Raw genomic sequence first — 19,917 nt, 5'->3', positions numbered from 1 at the left:
GCCGCGCTGCCGCCCGCCCCCGCCGCTGCCCCGCGTCCCTCCCGGGGCGGCCATCGCTTCCTCGCCTTCTCTGCCTTTTATTGTCTTAAACTCCCCCCCCCCCCCCCCGCTTTTTTTTTTAATTAACGCGGCATGTGTGGTGAGAACACACACCTGCTCAGAGTAATTCAGGCTAGAATTTCTAACGTAATCCTTGAGCAAACGAGACGTGTGTTGGACATCCCTTTTGGCGTTCCGTGCTAATCTTGCACTCCCTTAAAGGAGGCAGGGAGGGAGGCAAGGAGCTTGCTGTTAGCAACCACTCACATACTAAAAGTGAAATACCCAAGCTTTAATTCTCCTGCGGACTCCTCATCGCTACTATATATTTTTTTTTTTTTTTACGAATTGGTTCGTTCTAACGAGTAGCATAATCAGTGTTTTAAGTAAAATCAGCTAAGTAAAGAGATAGAACAGGAAGATGCTCTGATGTAAAAGTTTATTTGCTCTCTTCTAAATGCTTCTAACAGCCACACATCTGAAGTTCAAGGGTGGTATAAAACAAGCTGTGGACAATGCTTTTTCTCTGTCGTTTGACTTGACTGTTTTTACAATGCAGGATGGAGAAGAGCATCTCCCCCTTCTTCCTCACACAGATCTCTTGCATGTGCATTGTAATATATAGAGAAGCTGGGATTCATCCTACATTTCCTGTGTCTCAAGGCTTTTGGAGCTCAAGCTCCTTACAGCTGCAAACTAATAAAATGGGAATTTGAAGGAATGAGAGCTGTGCACAAATCAGGTTATTTGGCATACATCTTGTTGCAAACAGCTAGTTTTTCCACAGAAGGAATATGAAATATCCTGCAAAGAAAGGAAGGGGAGGGAGGAGGAATATTCGACAAAAAATGGTTGTTTAAGTACCAACATCTCAAAGCATGAATTTAACTGAATCTGATTCTTGCATATGTATTTCCATAACGTGATGAAAATGTTATAAAAGTGTGTGCATATTTAAAAAGTAAAAAGGGTGGAGAACAGGAAAAATACCATAACCAATAAATTAGATAGATCTTGGGATCTATGAATGATAGAAAGCCCAAAAGTAATACTTTGTGCTATTAAAAGGTATTTTTACTGAAGAATATGCAATCTGTTTTTTGGTATTTTTGATTGATTTCAGGGCTGATGGAAATAGTTCTTCTTATTGTTGCTCAGGATAAAACAATGCAGGATGATTTTCAAGCTGTTTTAAGTTGCTTATTTTTACTGCTCTTGCTGTAGTCTTCATCAATTTCACTGTGGAAAGAGATTTCTCCAGATGGTGGTATGGAACAAGAGCCAAAGGACATGATCTAAAACGTTATGTTCCAGCTGTTGCTTCGCAGAATTTAAAAGCTACTGCCTTTCACTTGATCTGTGTTTTGAACAGAAAAATAAGTAACATTGCTTACAAACCTCGTTGTTAAAACAACTGCATGTTAAACCTGTCTTTTATAGGAGGCTGGGTATCCTCCTGGTAGCCCTGACAGTGGAGACCCCTAAGCCGTGAGTGTCTGAACAGTGAACAGTGAGAGTGTCCGACTGCAGTGAGAGCCGTGTGCTACTGCTGGACACCCCGACAAAAAGGTTTGCTACCTCAGCAGGGCAGTGAATTGAAGTATCACAGCACTTAGAGATGGATGAGCAGTTCCCACCAAAACAAATGAGCTTCCAACAATGTCGTCAGGACAGCAGGAACAAATTGAACATTGCTAAGGGACAGAAAAATTTAAGAACACAGTTTCTCTCATTTAAAAGGGGAAAACCAGTCAGATTTTGGTCATGTCATATTAAGTTGCAGTTGAAAAATGGACTCCCATACTTCTGTCTTGCACATTTCATAGGAACAAAGGGTAATTCAGGTTGGAAAGGACCTCGCTACAAAATATGGACAACTCTAAGGTTCTTGTTACCCACTTAAAAGGAAATTGCAGATTTTTAGCAATGATTTAGCATTTGGAATTTTTTTTAACTTATATTCTTGAGACAGCTCTTCAACAGGTTTTGCAGTATACACCTGAGGTGGCTAATTTTCAGGTAATTGCTCCTAACTGAAGGAATAGCTGAGTATGCGGCTTCTAGGAAAAGGGAGGTCATTCAGTCAGTGAATTTGATCTTGTCTGAGTATTTGCTGTCAACTACACTGGCAGTCTTTTCTTGTCCCACATCTCTCTGCATGACATTGTGCTCGTCCCATAATTTGCAGAGAGAGGAGGTGTGTCCTGCTGTCAGGACAAAGCAGAGAGCTGTTGAAAATGGTAAGAGAGAACCTCTTAACGCTTAGCAAATATGCCAAAACCTGAAAGTGACTTAGAGCTAGAAACCTTCTAATGAATCTCGTTTTCTTATTTCAGGGCAATTTCTCAGCTGTCTGCCTCTGTGAGGTCCTGGTTGCCATTGCATTCTAGCTCGGTACAGATGTGGTGCATTTTCCTGCAGCATGTATAGAGAGTGCATAGAATACAAAACAAAATGGGAATAGAAGGGACATTTCTGTGAGCTGGTGTGATTAAAGTGAGAATATGATGGTATAATGTTTTTTGATGGGTCTTGAGCTTGATCAGAGCTGGAGGGAGTCAGAGGTGGAGTTCTGGAGTTGCTTTGAATTCAGGACTAGGATCTTAACATTAAATGAATACATTGAATACTTTACTTAAGCTCATGGCTATGGCTGCTGGAACAACTCTGAAGTCATGCCACTTCGATGATATGCCCCTAAACTGTGTCCTTGTTGGAGTCCCCCGGTGATTTTAGAATCTGGACCGAGAAAAATGAATGAATGAATGATGAATACCAAGGTTACTAATGTTGCCCGGTGATCTGTCTGCTATTAAAAAAACCTGCTGATAGTTCCTTGTTAGCATTAGCAAGAAAGATCTGCAGTCTTAAAGATGCCATAACAGGTGTATTTAAAAGTTAGTGTTCCTGAGATGATTTTGAAACTGGTCATCTGCAAGCTCATGGAGCTTGAGAAAAGAGAGGAGAGTTGCAGTCTTCACCATAATTTTCCTGAATTCTCTTGCTTTGTTGCAATGTGAAAGATGGTGTGAGATTGCTGAGCAGCACTGAATGTAGGCAATGTCTATAACGGGAAGCGATAACAGTGCAGTTGGTGAATTGACAGCTCTGATTGCTCTATGAATCCTTTACTTGCATCCAGAAGTTAAGCCTACCATAAAACTGAAATTGGCACTTCAAATACTTGAGTTAAAATCAAGGAAAGCTATCAGTAATCCCATACATGCACTAACTTTAGTTACCTTTTGCTTGCCTTTGCCACCCCTTTGGGGTATATTCTCACTTACTAATGGGTTTTTGCCATTTGCTGCCTATGAAAGTTCAGTTTTCTTTCTCACCTTTGCCTCAGTAGTCTGATTTCATTTATAAACCCAAAGACTTATGGAGTTCAGCAATCGTTTTTTCTGAATCTGATTGAAAAAGAGTATTTAATGGTTGTGCTGACTTAATTATACTGGTTTCTATGTAGTAACTTTAGAATAAGAATATAAAAGTTTTCACAACGGCTGCTTGTGAATCTCCTCATATCTTGTTTAAAATTATTTTTCATTGAGTAACACCTTATTTAGAAATCTACTCACTGACTGATTTTTGAAGCCTCTCCATATTAAAATGGAGAATAGGAACCTGCTTTGTGTTCTCTTTCTGGAGAGAAAAATTTTTTCTTGAAAAATGTGGGAGGTAGTGTCTAAGTTAACCTGCAGCTGAGGTTTATCATATGCAATTGTTAACTGATAAGGAAAGTTGAATAAACCTGTAAGATTCTGGGATTTAAGATCATCTTTAAAGTCATTGAGGATGTCATCATCTTGTGATATGGGAAATGAAAAAGGGCAAATAATGAAAGTCTAATCAGTTTATAATGCACTGGTTTTATTACATTTGAGCTTCTCTGTGCTTCCTCTTTTTTTACTCCCCTTCTTGCTTGATTAACTAAGAAGCAATTTCTCTTGCAATGTAGCTAGGATAGCTGTACAAATAAATGGGGGAACAGCTCAGATTTCAGAGTCATGTCATTAATGTAAGTCATGCTGTGAAATAGAAAAAATGCTAAAGAGATCAACATCTTGGATTGTTTTTGCTTAAATGTTGGCTAGCTACAGTTTTGAGATTGTTCCAAGAAAAGGCTTAACACAAAAGGACTGACCAGTGGATGCAAGGAGTTGTGGAGAATGGTTTGCAGCTATGGCTGCCTTGCCTGGATGAAGGACATTGCTGCTTTGGTTGGGAAACAGTGTCTTTCCCACCCATGGAAGTTGTTCTAACTCTTGTCTTCTTTCTTTTCACTTAAGACGAACCTAAATCAGTCCAGCTGTTACCTAGTAATAGGTAGTTAGCAGTTCTGAGTGCAGTTTCTGTGTGTGTTTTCTTTTTTCCTGCCTGTAGAACTTAGCATAACATGGATTTTTGAGCAAAAGTCCATTGGAGTAGGTCCATTGACATGGAGAGAGTACTCTGTTGCAAAATAACTTACTGAAAGATGTTTCTGATTCAGCATGGGATTTCTGTCAAAGAAGAGGTGGGTTCAAAGTCTGGCGCTAGAGTGAGCAGGCTGGTAGATAAGGCACTTGCTTTCTGTTGATGACATGACAGAGAGTCATTCTTAAGTCCAAAGAGAGCCTAAGCATTGAAGTAATCTGGGTCGAGTCTCGCTTTTTTGTTTGTGCCTGTTCAAAGGTCTTGTTTTTATGTTGCAAGGTGAAAAGCAGTTGTGTTATTAAGAGTGTGAATTTTCAGGATGAGAACATTCCCTTTTGTTTGTGTTTTTCTTCAGCAACGTTTCAGAAAAAATTCAAGTCAGTTGTGTGTGACAGCAATGGATGAGTGCTTGGTCAACATCTTGGCTAAGAGATGCTGCTCTTAGCCTCAATTTCCAAGTCTTTTTATTGTCTTAATTTCTGTTTCCATACTTCATGTTTGTTGCCATAACTGAACAACGCACATCACTGGAGATACCTCTGAAGTAAGCACTTCAGTGTTCTTGGGATAGCAATGCTTCTTGGGAAAGCTGTTTTCAACATTGGTTTGTATCGCAGTTCTGTAATCAAAGTGTTACCTTAAAAGATGTGTTTAAGGTAATTTTATTGCTTCCCTTAATTGTGTAGCTGACTGGTTGCTGATCTTTGCAGTGCAAGATGATTGGCACAGTTACCTTGTTTCCTGCACGTGAAGGAAGCCTCGCATTAGACTAATCCGGCATTTGTCTGGGTCCTGTGAACTGCTACACTGAGTACCCGTTTCCTGTAACCCTCCAAAGGTGACTTTCTTGATGTATTTCAATACCTCAGGGAAGTTTCAGCAAGCTGGGTATCTGGGGAGCAGCAGAGTTCCTGGAATGCTGTGATTTCTAGGCAAAAACCCTGTTACACCGGGTTGGCCTCTGGTCTCCAGGGCAGGTGGATATGCAGCTCTGCAGCCAGGTTGTCACCATGGGATTTGGGAACACTTGCAGTCCAAATGAGAAGGAGCTGTCCTGGCCGTTCAAATAAAGGCCTCCTATGGTGATACCTCTATCCCAAAATGCTGTCTTTTCATGCGTCTTTTAACTTGGATAAATTAATATATTGCAGCAAAATATCTTAGCTTTATACAGCATGAGAAAATGGGTTAATGTAGACAAGTTTGTTAAATTTGGCTAGCTGATGGTGTCTTTGGGCCCTGAAGTTGTGGGGACAAAGAGGAAATGGTGTGTTTCTGGGGAAGACCTCATAATTTTCCAGTGTATAAAATGTTTAGGTGACTGTTTCTTTCTTGTTTGCATGCTTTAAAGATCTTTAGTTGTGTGACACAGCATTTAAATAACTGTTTTTCGACAAGGCTCTGTTTAGTAGAAGACTGTATATAATTCAAGGGATTGTGTAATTGTAATTCTTCATGACAGGTGGGGGGAACCTCATATTGAAATGGACTACATAATAGTGTGTTACTTATTCTACTGAATATACTGAAGTTAAATGTTAATTAGCGTAATTTGAGCTTCTTCACTCTTTGCTGGTAGTTAGGGAAAAGCATATGCATGGTGTATGTTACTACAGAAGGGCATATACTTCCTATTAAAAATGTAAAACTGTAAAATGAGTATTCTTTTAATAGATATTGAAAATATCAAGGATAGTTATCCTGTTTAAGACTTAAATGGTCTTTAAAAGATGCAGGACTTAATATTGAAAGCAACACTTTTAAAATAAGAGTGCCTTTTTTTAGGCGGAACAGCATAGATACGTGCCTCGGGTGCGTGCTGCGCTTTCAGAGGAGAAGCGTGTGCCGTGGGAATGACACCCGCTGGAATGCCTGCCTGCCCGGGGATCGCCGCTCGGGCGCGGGTCGGCCCGGTGGCTGCGCGGGGCGGGAGCTGCGGGCACTGCGGCGGCACCGCGGCGGCGGGAGCTGCAGCCGGCCGGCCCGGCGGGGATGACATCACCCTCAGGAACATGTGATGCAGCCGGCTGGCGCGGAGGATGCTGAGCTGTGGAGGGAGAGATTGGTGCAGATATTTATGGCATTTCATTTGAGTGTGGTAAATGCCTTTTAATTTTTTTTTTTTTTAATTAAATCCTCAAATCCTCACATCCACAAACGTTTTTGCGGAGAAGAGGCTTTAAAAAGGGGGAGGGAGGACCCACCCCAAGTCCTTCAAACCTGCTTATATTGCTGGTTTTTGTTTTATTTTTTGCTTCGTTGGAGATAAAAATGATACTTTCTGCCGTATTCACCCTCTTTGCTCCCCAGCATTCTTTCATCTGTTGTAATCCCCACAGTCTTTTCAGTTAAGCTTTAACACTGCAGAACTGGAATAAAAATAGACTGTTTAGAGCAGCAGGAATATGATAATCCAAGGCAGTCAGCCTTAAGGATATGCAGATGCAGAACATGAGCCAAGCACTAACGTATTTGCTCGGGTGTTTACCTTGAGCGGCCCCTTAATAGTCAGAGACATGTTAGTTAAATGTTTCTCGCTTCTTACATGCCACAGGCAAGGTAAAACGTGCAGCTACTGCGCATCATCATCCGAGGTGAAGTAGTTTAAGGGCTTAGAAATCTGAGCAAGCAATTGCGGTAACATCAGTGTCTTGAGTAATTTTGAGCTAAGAGAGACAGCAAAGTACGGCACTAGTTTCTGCATGCTTTTTAGGTGAGGAGAAAGTGTTTTCTACCTCCAAATTTACTGTAAAGAAAAGGAATTGCCATGGCTGAAATGAAAGCTGAGCATGCTAAATTGGCATTAAGCGTATGGTGGGTAGCTCAAAGCGTACTAAAAAAATACTTAACCCTGGCGGTGTGCCTGTATGCCTTAGCAGTCAACTGAAGCCCAAATATTTCAAGGTGGGAAAGGGTATTTGCTGTCTTTTTAGGTGATTTATTTAAGCCCAAGCTTTTTCTTAAAGTTTTATTTAGAGCTTTATTCCATAACGAACAGGAACGTGGTAGGAACAAAACTGTAGGCAGTTTCAGTGAATGGCTGATAACCCATGGCCACTACTCTGGAGGAGTAATAATGCACAAGGTTCCTTTGGCTGTGTCTTAGACTCTTGAGAGCCTAAGCGCAAACATGAAAGTAAACCCTGCACTGCTTTGCCAGTCTGGAGTTGCTGTGTAATTGCAAAATGCTATCCATCATGTAGAAACCCTCCACGCTGCGTGGCTACCCAAGGAACTCGTTTTCCTGGTTTAGCCTTTCTGAGAATGTGTACTGAATTTTGGGTTTGTTTTTGGTCTGTGGTGTTAATGGAAAAACAGAGAACTAGCCAGGGAACTTCTATCTGGCTGGAAGTTGATTTGTTTTATTTTCTTTTGTTTGCATTCTGTGAGTGCTGAGACAATGCCCTGGTTAAACACTTCAGTTATGGTGAACTTGAGGGACCCATTGCTGACAGACATTTGTCTGAACACATATTTTAAAAATCCCCAGTCATGGATAGGCCATAGTCTTCCACAGGCAATCCTATGTGCTGCTTCACAGTTCTTTCCTTTACAAAATTTCCTGCCATCTAGTAAACCTCTTGCTGTAATTCTAGCAAGCTTTTGTCACCACTAGGCTTTATGTTTTCTGAGGACTGCCAGCATGTCTTCCTCCAGTTCTTCAGGTGAAACAGATGCATAAATGATGATATGCACTGGACCATTTTTGATCCTTGGGTGTTGTGTTTGGTGCATCCCAGGTCTGTTTTGAAGAGTAGTGCCAGTATCTAGATACTGTCCTGGCACAGAAGTCTCAGTACTGCTGTCTGGAGTAGAAAACCTGTGATGTAATTTACATTTATGATGCCCTTAAGTATAGATCTTAGGTTACTTGATGGACACTGGTTCGATACCTTGAAATTTTAGTTTAGAAATGCACAGGTTTTTCATTTAAGCTCAGAACCTCAGACCAAAGGATATGAAACATTTGGCTATTTTTGAAGAGGAAGAGTCTTAACAGCACTTTTGTACTTCAATAGTTAGAGAGAAGCAACGCGCTTCCCACTTACCCCAGCAGAGTTGCTTTCTTCGGATATGGGATTATTTTAAACAATACATTAATCCAAACAGACCGGGAAGGGTTGTACAGATAAGTTGGTTGAAGATATGTCATCCAGTTCTTGTAAGATGAACAACACTGGCCTAAACGTAACCAATTCTGTATTGTACAGGTGAAATATAAAGTAAAAAAATGCTTCCTAAATCTTCCTTATCAAAGAAGGAAGAACTTTAGGACTTGGCCACAGAATTAGAGTAGTAGAAGTAGGAAGTGGAGAGGGAGGGACAAGCTGGTGATGTGCTGCTTTGCAACATCGACTGTAATCACTCACCTTGGGCACTGTTTCATTCTCCATGTATGTACAGAGTCAGTATGACAAAATGTCCTCTCAGTTGCAAAACACTGCTCTTGTCAGGCAGCTGAAAAGAATTCTGCTTACAGAAGCGATTTAAGAAAAGTTGCATGTAAACAGTGTTGGGGATTTTTGGTGGGTCTTTTTGTGTTTTTTGGGTGGGTTGGGTTTTTTTGGTGGGTTTTTTTGTTTGGGTGGTCTTGTTTGTTTGTCTTTGTTGTTGTGGGGTTTTGGGTGGGGTTTTTGGTTTGGGTGTTCTTTGGTGTCTTTTTTTTAACTGATATTTGTTCTAAGCATACCTACTTTTAATAACTTGATACTCTTCCTCCCTGCTGGACAAAAAATTAAAGTGGGATTTGGAATGCATAAAAGCTACAGGATCCATCTGATAGTTTTTATTTACTGATGAAAAAGGCTAATTCTGGTATCCTGTTTTTTTCTGAGGCTTGCTAACAGGCCATGCCATTTGTGTTAAGTCAGTCGAAGTGATCACTTGTCCATTACTATATTTTTAAAGTTTAGTGGGTTTTTTGGCAGACTTTTATTGTAAGGTTATCTTGATTCCTGTAATCATAATATTCAGAATGTATTCCAAAGGTATATGTTTTTCAGTGCATTCATTAAATGTAGAAGCTGGGCTTGTCTGAATTTTTGACTAATTATCTTCTCTTTTTGTTTTTTTTCAGGGTTTCGCAAAAATGATGAAATGAAGGCTATGGAAGTATTGCCAATTTTAAAGGAAAAAGTTGCATACCTTTCAGGTACAGTTATTTTATCTTGTAGAATGCCCAACTGTGTTGTTAGTAGCATGTAAAATGGTATTTTAAATACTTAAAGTATAATTAAAAAATTCTTGGAGAGCTAGGGCAGCACTGATTCCTGTTGGATATCTTAAACATGACATAAACATTTTGAAAGGATCAGTAATAAAGAAGACATGTGTTTTCTTGAATGTGGAACATTGCTAGTTGTCATCTTGGTCATGTTAAGTCCTGCATTCCCCATGGCCTGCATATCTAACAGAATTATTTACAGAAACTTAGAACCTGCTGTACCAAAGTCATATTCCTTTTCTTATTTCTGGTTCTTCTGATGGGGAATTTTACAGAGATGCCTTTGTTATTGGCCCATCTGCAGCATATTCTGGAGAAATATGTCTGTTGCAGAAGTGAACTTCAGTTGCCTCTTTTGAAGCACACTTAGTATTTTCATGGTGAAGTGAGTTAGGATGTAATTTTAGGTAGTTCCAGCATACACAATGAATTTGGTTGGTTACAACTGAACAAGGAATAGCAGAGGATTTAAAAGTGGGATTTATATGAGTTAGTATCATAATGTAGTCTGTAACTTCATAAGTAACTTTACTTGATGGAATGATGGGCTGAGGTGTTTATTTTTGTAAACTGCATTTTGGTGTGACTTTCTGTTGGGATTAAACACCATCACTCTTTCAGCCATAATCTTAGCATCAAATGATTTAGAGGACAGTTTCATATTTGAAAGGGTTTTTTGGATAATTTGTCAAGAATGCCAAAAGTAAAGCTCTTGTCTGTAAATATTAAAACACATAAAATTATTCTTGCAGTCGTACTCTTTAAGAGATTTGCTGTGCATGGATGCTGATGCTTGCAAGTACAGCATGTAGTACATAGTGCTTTATCCTGTCCACTCTGCTGAGTCAAGCAGAGGTGCAAAGCAAAAAGGTGTGTGGGTAAAGTTCTTTGGGTTTTGTTGTTGTTGTTTGTTTGTTTGTTTTGTGGGGGTTTTCTTTGTGGGTTTTTTTTTTGTAAAAGTTCCTTCAACCGTAATGAATAAGACTGCTAAGAGCCAGTTTTCCTGGTAGCATGGTAACTTGGGAATTGTAGTGCTGATGAAAGCTTGCTTAAAACTATTTTTAGAAGGAAAGAAGAGGAGAAAAGGGGGTTAAGCACAATATTTCAATCTCTCATTACTCTTTTTGGACCTTGTCTTATGGCATTGAATGAAAATGAAGTCAGTTTTCACTCCAAAACCTCTGAATTTTCAAGTTGTCCAGTACTTAGTTTAGACCCCTTAGAAGGGACCTGAAAAATGATGGGGTTTTCTAATGTTATTGTGTAAGCAGATGGTATTCTGAAAGGGTTAATTCAGTGAACGTGAAATCGGCCAAGTTGAAGGTTGAAGATAAATTTAAGGGGAGATGATGGATTGTGAGCCAGAACAGAGGAGGTGTCGGCAGAAATAAATGGTTGCCAACTTGCCTGTGTGAAGGTAGCAACTCCTGATAGAAGAATGGAGCAAACATCTGTGGGCAACAAGACTGGCCAGAACTGATCTGCCAAAATCCATAGTTTCACATTTCCATTGCAAATGAAAGTCAAATGGAACAAGATACATTAGTTGTGCAAATGATTTAAGAAACAAGGCCTTAAGTACAACAACCAACAACAATGCTCTTCAGTGTATTCTCCCCCTTCCCCCAACAAAAGTACCACCACCACTGGAACTTAACCATTGAGGAACTAGAACTGTCGAGCTTTATACCAGGGAAGATAAGGAAGCCTGTTGGTTTCCTGAACAGATTTTCACCTAACTGGGAAGTAAACTGCATGAGTATTGGTTGTCTTACCACCTGAAATACTTACATCTCTAGGCTTTTCATTAAAGTACAAATAGAGTCTTGGATGCAAGTTTTTTGTTAAGTTAAACTGAAACCTGTCAAAGAACAAAACTCTTATATCTCTACAGATACCTAATCCAGGAGAGCATTTTCTTACAAGGTGCAGTTATCTTGGTTTCATATGAGGAAATAGCCTTTGGTAGCTTGTCTTGCCATGAAAGCCAACTGTTTAGCTTTCTTTACCTAAGTACTTTGTAACTAGCTAAAAAGGCATTTCTTAAAAAAGCTGCACTACTCAGCCTGTTGGATTTTAGTGACATTTGGAGACCATTGAGAATACTGGTGTTAGTGATGTGCACCAAACAGAAATTATGTATGTTAGGTGACTCATGTGAGTTGGTCAGATAGATGTTTGTGTGACACACTTTGGCATAAACAGAATATCTCTGTAGTGGGGTGGGGTAGTGTATCAAAGGAAATGGATTAAAATGGAAGTTTTACCGATGAAAGCACTAGTAGTTTAATGTGTTTTTGTTAAACAAAGACTAATAGGGGGTTGAGTTGGATAAAGACTTTGGCAAGACAGGAAATTCCCACTGATGCCTCATGCATTGTTGCTTTTTAATTTTCCCATTTGGGTATGACACAGGAGCATCAGGAACAAAGGAAATGAGAGTTAGTTGTTGTAAAAGGCCTAAGAAAGCTGTCAATAGAGCTGATGAAAAAACCCCAAGTCTTAGGGACTTTTTTTTATTATTTGCTGGTTTTCTACCTGGTTTAAGACTGGATAGTGAAGTTCTTTTCATCTAAAATCAAGGCTGTATTAATTTCTTCATTACTCATCTAGACCTGGAGTTTGTCTCTGATGTACAAAAGTTTCAGGATATGATTTATCAGAAATTTAAGCACCATTTTTAAAAATGGGCTTCGTCTGTGACGTATGTGGAGCTGGAACCAACTGAAGTGGCGTCCAGAAGGACATAAAAAATAAGGATTTCTTTCTTTTGCCAGTTGAAAAACTGCATGATGCAGGAGCTGCAGTGTGGGAAAGGCCTGGAGGACTGGTCTGAGGTGACTGCGTGTAACAAAGCATTTGCTTAAAATGCTTAGAGAGTGTTAAAGCCAGTTCAGTGTATGCTTTTGCCTCCTAGCTGCTGCTTTTTAAAGAATGTCCACCCTGGGCAATTGAGTTACTTTTTCTGGGGGGCTGGAATCAGTAGCACTTAGCAGTTGAAACAGATTTTTAAGATCAGAAGGTAGTGGCCTGTGGTGCATTGAGGAGAGAGAACATTAGGGGCTGTAGCAGACTTTCAACTATGCTTGGTAGCCTTGGAGGCCAGCGATGGCTCTGGAGCTCAGCGGGGGCCTGGGCTCTTGGGCTCTGTTGTGTCATTTATTGTCCCTCTCTCTTATGGCTTCTGTCTTGTTTTTCTCTTGTCATTTGCTGTGTAAAAATCCTCAAAGTTCTCTACTTGGCAAGTGAGTCAGGATGGTCAAGGCTTGCCTTTCACCATTAGAATGAAACAACTCAGCTTTTCATCTTATATCCCACTTAAGAGGGTCATGGAAGATAAGGATATGAATTTCCTCTTAAGTTTTGCTTTCTGGCATTGTAGCTTGACGGACATTCAAAGATGCTTTTGCTTCTTCTGAGTTTCATTTGGTGTCTCACAGGGAGCATGTCCACTGTAGACAATCTCTAGAGACTTTGACAGCCAGGCTTAGTGTCTCTGGCAAGCACACACTGACTGTGTAGGAGAGGATAGGGATGCATTTTTGGGTGACTGGTTTTATTTATTATTTTTATATTTATCTTCTCTTGGCCTCCCTTTCTAAGTGATTTTTTAAAAAAACTTTGTTTAGCAACATGGAATTACAATGACAAGCTGATTTGAAATTAGAAATTCTGGGCTGAAGACCGTGTTTTTCTGTGTTTCCATGGGACAGGAGAAAACAGTCCACACATATATGGTTGAGAACATCTATGTGAAATTTAGCTTGCAATAATCTGTGTTATTATAGATGTGTTGATAAAGACATCCTACTGGGTTTGAATTTGGTGTTTAGTAATAGTAACGTTTTGTTGTCACTAGCAAGGGGTTGGATATAAAATTATATCTTACTATTCGACTGCAGCAAGTCTGTGCAATTTTATGACTGAGATGAATGCATTTAAGTGGAACCACTTAAGTCAGATTTTTTGCCTTATGTATTAAGTGGATTCAGAATTTCCTGTGTTGCTAACAAAACTAAAAACTATAAACTGACAGTTGGGAATCTGCAAATCAGAGCAGGATAAAAATACAAATTAAATGCTTAAATAGTTTCTATCCACTCAATCTAATATATGTATCGTGAAATATTTTACACCTAAATTCTCCTAGTAATTAGTCATAGAATTACAAGATCGTTTAGGTTGGAAAAGACCCTTAAGATCATTGAATCCAGGCCTTAACCTGGCACTGCCAAGTCCACCACTAACCATGTCCCCAAGTGCCACACCTACATGTCTTTTAAATGCCTCCAGGGATGGTGACTCAACCACTTCCCTGGGCAACCTGTTCCAATTCTTAACAACTCTTTTGGTGAAGAAATTTTTCCTGATATCTAATCTAAACAGCAGCTTGAGGTAATTTCCTCTCATCCTGTTGCTTGTTAGCTTGTAGAAGAGATCGACACTCACCCCACTGCAGCCCCCTTTCAGGGAGATGTAGAGAGCAATAAGGTGTCCCCCTGAGCCTCCTCTTCTCCAGGCTAAACACCCCCAGCTCCCTCAGAGGCTCCTCATAAGCCTTGTGCTCCAGACCCTTCACCAGATCTGTTTCCCTTCTCTGGACACACTCTAGCCCCTCAATGTCCTCCTTGTAGTGATTAGGCCCAGAACTGAACACAGGATTTGAGGTGTGCCCTCACCGGTGCCGAGTACAGGGGGACAATCCCTGCCCTGGTCCTGCTGGCCACACTATTGCTGATACAGGCCAGGATGCCCTTGGCATTCTTGGCCACCTGGACATATTTCTGGATCCTGTTCAGGTGCTGTCAATCAGCACTTCCAGATCTTTTCCACTGGGCAGCTTTCCAGCCTCTCTTCCCCCAGCCTGTAGCGCTGCCTGGGTTTGTTGTGACCCATGTGCAGGTCTCAGCACTTGGCCTTGTTCAACCTCGTATTACTGACCTTGGCCCATCAATCCACTCCTGCCCAACCTGGCATCACCTGCAAACTTGCTATTTATTCTTACCCATAAACACTCAACTTTATTGGCACCGTCATTAAGCTCTAGACAATTATAACACTCCTAATGTTCAGGGCTACCTTGCTGACTCTTTCCTTGCCCATCTCTTCTGAAAAGTTTACAGCCATCCATTGCAGCAGTCCAGTTGTGCAAATCATCCCACCATGTTTCCATGATGGCAGCTATGTCACAGCTTTCCTGCTGCCCAATGGCTTCCAACTCCTCCTGTTTGTTGCCCAAGCCATGTTCATTGGTGTGATGCACTTAGTTGGGCTAGTAGTTCTGTCAGCTTTTTTGGGGCAGAAGCCCTAATTCCTGCATGACCATTCTCAGGTGCTTCCATGCTTTCTGACTCAAGCATAAATCTTGGCTGCTGCTTGGATCTCTGTTCCTACCTCCTGTGAGACGCCAGACTGAAGGACCTTGCTAGTTCACCATTCCTCAAACACTGGTGTGCTGCCCCCCAGGCTGATCTCTAGTGAGCATGGCTTTATCAAGTCTAGTTTAAAGCTCTTTCAGAGAGCCCTGATAATTCCTGTGCAAAGATCCTTTCCCTGCTTTGAGACAGGTGTACCTTATCTGTCACCAGCAGGCTCAATGTCATATACACCAACCCATGATCTGAAAACCCAAAAGTCTCTCAGTGACACCAGGCTCGGAGCCAGGTATTGATCTGGTGGCTCTTCCCCTTTCTTCCCTTATCATTCCCTGCAACAGAAAGCATAGGGAAAACACTACCTGTGCTCCTGATCCCCCAACCAGTCATCCCAAGGCTTTCAGGGAGAGACTTCAATCACATCTCTCTTGATTGCCCTTGGGCTTCTTATTGCAATTTCTTGCTACCTCCCTGGAATATAGGTTAATAATAGTGGGTTTTCCCAAGGGCCATACCAGGGTAGGAAGCTTTCTCATTACATCTTTAACCTTGGGCCTAGGGAGGCAGCAGGCTTCATGAAGAAGTGGGTTAAGCTGGCACACTGGGTCTCTGTTCCCTTCAGAAGGGAGTCTCCTATGACAATGATCCATCTGTCTTCAACCTACTCACCTCCTCCCCGTGCTCTGTCACCAAGCGGAGGAGCTCCTCTACCTGGGCACACCTCCCACAGCTGTGCTCTCTGCTGCCATATCATCTAAATACTTGCCTACAATGTAGCATAATTCTATATTTAAATTAAATCTATACAATTGCTTAGTCAAAAATTAAAACACAACAGAGTGCCATTGCTGGAGATGTCACACTACCAGTCAAACTTGAAGGTGACTGTAATGTGTAAGTGTAATGCTCTGGTTATTCTTTCTTTCAATTTTTTTTGGAATTTGCTTTTCATTGTAGGAATTTTGACAGTATGCTGATTGATACTCCCAAAATTCAGTCTTAAGTTGGTCTCTAAATGATAGTGTTGGCATTTAAGATGAAACCACTTTTTAAAAAGTGTATACTGAAGACTAGTTCTGCAAACAAGAATTATGTTATGCTGTGGGGGTCTTCTAACATTTTTAATTTTTCAGGTGGCAGAGATAAGCGTGGAGGTCCCATTCTAACATTTCCAGCTCGTAGTAATCACGACAGAATACGGCAGGAAGACCTTAGAAGACTGATTTCGTATCTAGCATGTATTCCTAGGTAAGCCATGGTCTGATAACCTCTAAGGCTGTATAACAAAATAAATGGGTTATGTTGCAGTACTTCCACAAGCTAGCAAACTGAATGAGTAAAGAACGTGAGCAAATCAATACCAAGTTTTGTCATTTGCTATTTTCAAATTGCTTTTTGGAAGAGAAATAATTACTCTGCCTTGTAAAAGGAAGGCTGCTGGCAAAACTGCTGGTGTGCTTTAGCTGGAAGTAGTTTGTGTCTTGGAAATGGCCATGCCACTTTGGTGTTGCTGTGTTGAAGACTGCAAATACAACTCAAAGGCTTTCAGTACATCAATAATTAGAAACATGCTGGTCATCATTCACCATATGTCTTGTGTGGAGTGTGGTCAGCACAACGCTCCTGTTATTTGTGTTAGATAAGTCATACTGTCCTGATACAGCACAGAAATAACTAGGAGAAGGGTATGGAAAATTGCTTGTAAAGGTCTCAGATAAACCTGTGGAGTGATCTGTGAAAGTACTGATAGCATTGCATTATCAGCAATTTATGAATTGCAGTGAGCTGTTTAAATGAATTAGCAGAAGTCAAATCCAGTGCTAGTGTGTGTGTGCATATTTACACACCCATATATATATAGATGAAGTTGCATATATATATGAGATACTTTTAAAAAAGTTATGTATTTTATATGTATCTAAAAAGAGTTCCTTCATATAGAACTTTGCTTTGAGTAGTAATCAAGCTGGGGACAAAAATGATCCTAAGACTCTGACTTTAGGTCCGTCTTGGAACCTGCCAGCATTTGTTGCAGGCTGGAGCAGTGCTGACTGTGCTTGACTATGTTTGTCTATGACCTCAAGCAGCAGTTGTCATTACAGTTGAAAAAAATTCCTTGGACAACATCCCTGAGTGCAGTATCTTCCATGTTTCTGTAATGTGCTAATTTACAGATAGTCTTTACACTTGATGCAATCGAATGTCAGTTTCAGACTGAGAAAGGTGGTTTCATAAAAATAACTTCAAGGCATCTGGCTGAGAGTGTACATGGCCTCTGTTTTGTAAAGTTAACTGGGGGACTTGAGGGAAGTAGAGAAAGGAGAACAGGAAGAAGGCTTGAAATTTTTGCTTTCACATTCGAATGGTGAGGTGTATTCTAGCCATCTAGAGCTTCAAGTTGCTAGAGAAGTTAATAGATAAATATGCATCAAAATGTGTCCAAGAATTTTTTTAGAGATAATTGGGGCGAGAAACAGTCTTCCTTTGGCAAAAGGTGTATGTTAGTTCAGCATCAATAGATCTAAAATTAAAAGAAAGTTAGTGCATGTTCTATACTCTTTAAGCATGGCGAACTTTTGAGAATAAAGGGAGCTTTGTTAAAAGCAAGACTTGTTTTCATACAAGTTATGTTTAAGGGGCTGATCATGCAACTCTAGCTGATTAGAAGTTCCAGCTGGGACAAATATTCCCAAACTTTTGGTCTGTCAGTTATTTGTTGCAGTACTGTTTTGATGTAGATGAAGAATCACAGGTATCAGTTGTTGGCCAGAGATCTAAAAGCTAAAGTTTACTCAGTCTCACAATTTTACTGATTCTGTAATTTATCTGATTTAAAAATATAGCAAAACTTACATTATCACCACTGAGTGGAACAGGTATTTTAGTGTAGTCCAGGTTTACCAACACATGACCTTGGCTGACTAAAACCTCCCAAGAACAAATCTTGTGATGCTTGGCCAAAAGGGGTTCAGCTTGTGTGAGGTGATGGGGTTCCATGACAGAGGACACACCTGCACTGTATCACACCATGAGGGACCACTTTGGACACCCCAGTAGATGCATGCCTTGTGAATTAGTGGCAAGCAATCCTCAGTTTGGTGCTAGGATAGGGATTGGCTGAGCAGCACTCCTACTGCCATTTGGCCTTTCAATAATGGGTCTGTCTTTAAGCCAGTAGTTGTTTTTGTCCTTGAATCCTATGAGGATCCTAGAAAACATTTTCACCATGGTCAGAAAACTGTACGTTGTAGCCTACATGTATGCCAAGCTAGTTACTTTTAATATATTTTGCTTCTTCCATTGCCATTTTTGGCATTCCTATGGGCAGATGAGAGAGCCAGCATTTATCATAATAAACTCCTTTTTTGAAATGCTGTGGGATGTTTATTTTTTCTTCTTTTCCCTTTAAACTTTTCAAACTTATAAAAATCTTCCACTTCGAGGAACACATCACTTCTTCCAGATCTCCTGTGTCAGTCATAATCCATCTTTCTGCAGTGTGGTCAATAAGACTGTGTAAAATATGCCAGTGAAGCTTCCCTGCCTCTTGGACACTCTGAAAACCTCACCACATGAACTCTAGAATGGCATTTGAATTAGTCACATCCCCAAAAGTGACTCATACTCAAACAATGGACATTTGGTCCTTTTTCATAGTCTGTTAGCTATGAGGCATTGGTTTTGAAATATTTTCCTTCCTATGGTCATTCTCCAAGGTCATATAGCAAATTCTGCTGGAAGAAAATCAGAGTTTCTGGTGACGGTGGTGATTGTCACTTTTGATCAGTGATAAGAACTAAATGTACAGGAGGTATTGATGAAAAGAAATTAAATCTTCCATTCTCAGAGGAGGTGCTGGGGAATTTGAGTGTAAGGTCTGTCAAGTTTTGGACAGCAAAAATGAGCTCAAATTTTGTAGAAATAGATTGATGGGGTTTTCTTCACAACCATAAAATGCTGTGTTGTCCATTAACTATTCACAAATTGATCCTGTTACAAAAGAAATTTTTCTTTTGTAAAAAGAAGTTTTTCCTCTGCAGACTCTCTCAGATAGTATGGTTCTAAATCTGAGACAGTTTGAGAAAGTTGCAAAGTGATAGGTAAGAACAACTTGCTGTCTTCTGTCTTTCAGAGGATCCCCTCAATCATTAGAAAGACATGAATGTTATCATCAGTCAAATAAGTGTGTGTGTGTTTGTGTTCTGAAGAGTCAGTTGTAAATGAATTAGATATTGCTGCTTTAGGAAATCGTTTGTTTACTATGTGTGTAAGGTGAGGGAGAAACAAGACTGGACAATGAATCATCATGAATATAAACAGTGGCAATGAAAGGGAATCTAATGGCAGGATATCAAATCAGCAACAGATATAATGCTATCACTCTCAAGGAGTTTGGCATGGGCATGAAAGAAGTGTCTTGAGAGGTTTGTGAGATCTGCTGTATATGGTGAGCAGTGAGACCCTGAGGAGACCACGTTCATTAGGCAGTGTGGTGCAGTGCAGTGCTGTGTTGGAAGCTGAAACACTTGCTTGATAACCTTTTCTTCTGTTTTCTGCAGTGAGGAAGTATGTAAACGAGGATTCACCGTCATTGTAGATATGCGTGGGTCAAAATGGGACTCCATAAAGCCTCTGCTGAAGATTTTACAGGAATCCTTTCCATGTTGTATTCATGTTGCACTGATAATCAAGCCAGACAATTTTTGGCAGAAACAGAGGACTAACTTTGGCAGCTCTAAGTTTGAGTTTGAGGTAATTTCCCCTATGGTATACAAATTTATAATTATTTTGTGGTTTTAAGTGTCCTCGCTAATGATCAACACCTTTAAAACTCTCAGATAAATTATATTCTGCCTGAAA

General features: G+C 40.3%; 1 protein-coding gene across 4 annotated transcripts in view; it reads left to right on the top strand.

The window, feature by feature from the left end:
• Positions 1–19,917, top strand: part of TRIO (trio Rho guanine nucleotide exchange factor) — a 248,434-nt gene that overhangs the window by 59,317 nt on the left and 169,200 nt on the right. For all 4 annotated transcript variants that reach the window (XM_039549487.1, XM_039549489.1, XM_039549488.1 and 1 more), the window contains exons 2-4: positions 9,536–9,610; positions 16,191–16,305; positions 19,617–19,809. In XM_039549487.1, coding sequence (XP_039405421.1) covers positions 9,536–9,610; positions 16,191–16,305; positions 19,617–19,809 — 383 coding nt within the window. The remainder of the gene's footprint in view (positions 1–9,535; positions 9,611–16,190; positions 16,306–19,616; positions 19,810–19,917) is intronic.

Source organism: Corvus cornix, chromosome 2 (assembly GCF_000738735.6).
Source record: "Corvus cornix cornix isolate S_Up_H32 chromosome 2, ASM73873v5, whole genome shotgun sequence".
NCBI classification, from domain to species: domain Eukaryota; kingdom Metazoa; phylum Chordata; class Aves; order Passeriformes; family Corvidae; genus Corvus; species Corvus cornix.
Note: the sequence above shows the minus strand (reverse complement) of the source record. Positions and strands in the feature narration are given on the sequence as shown.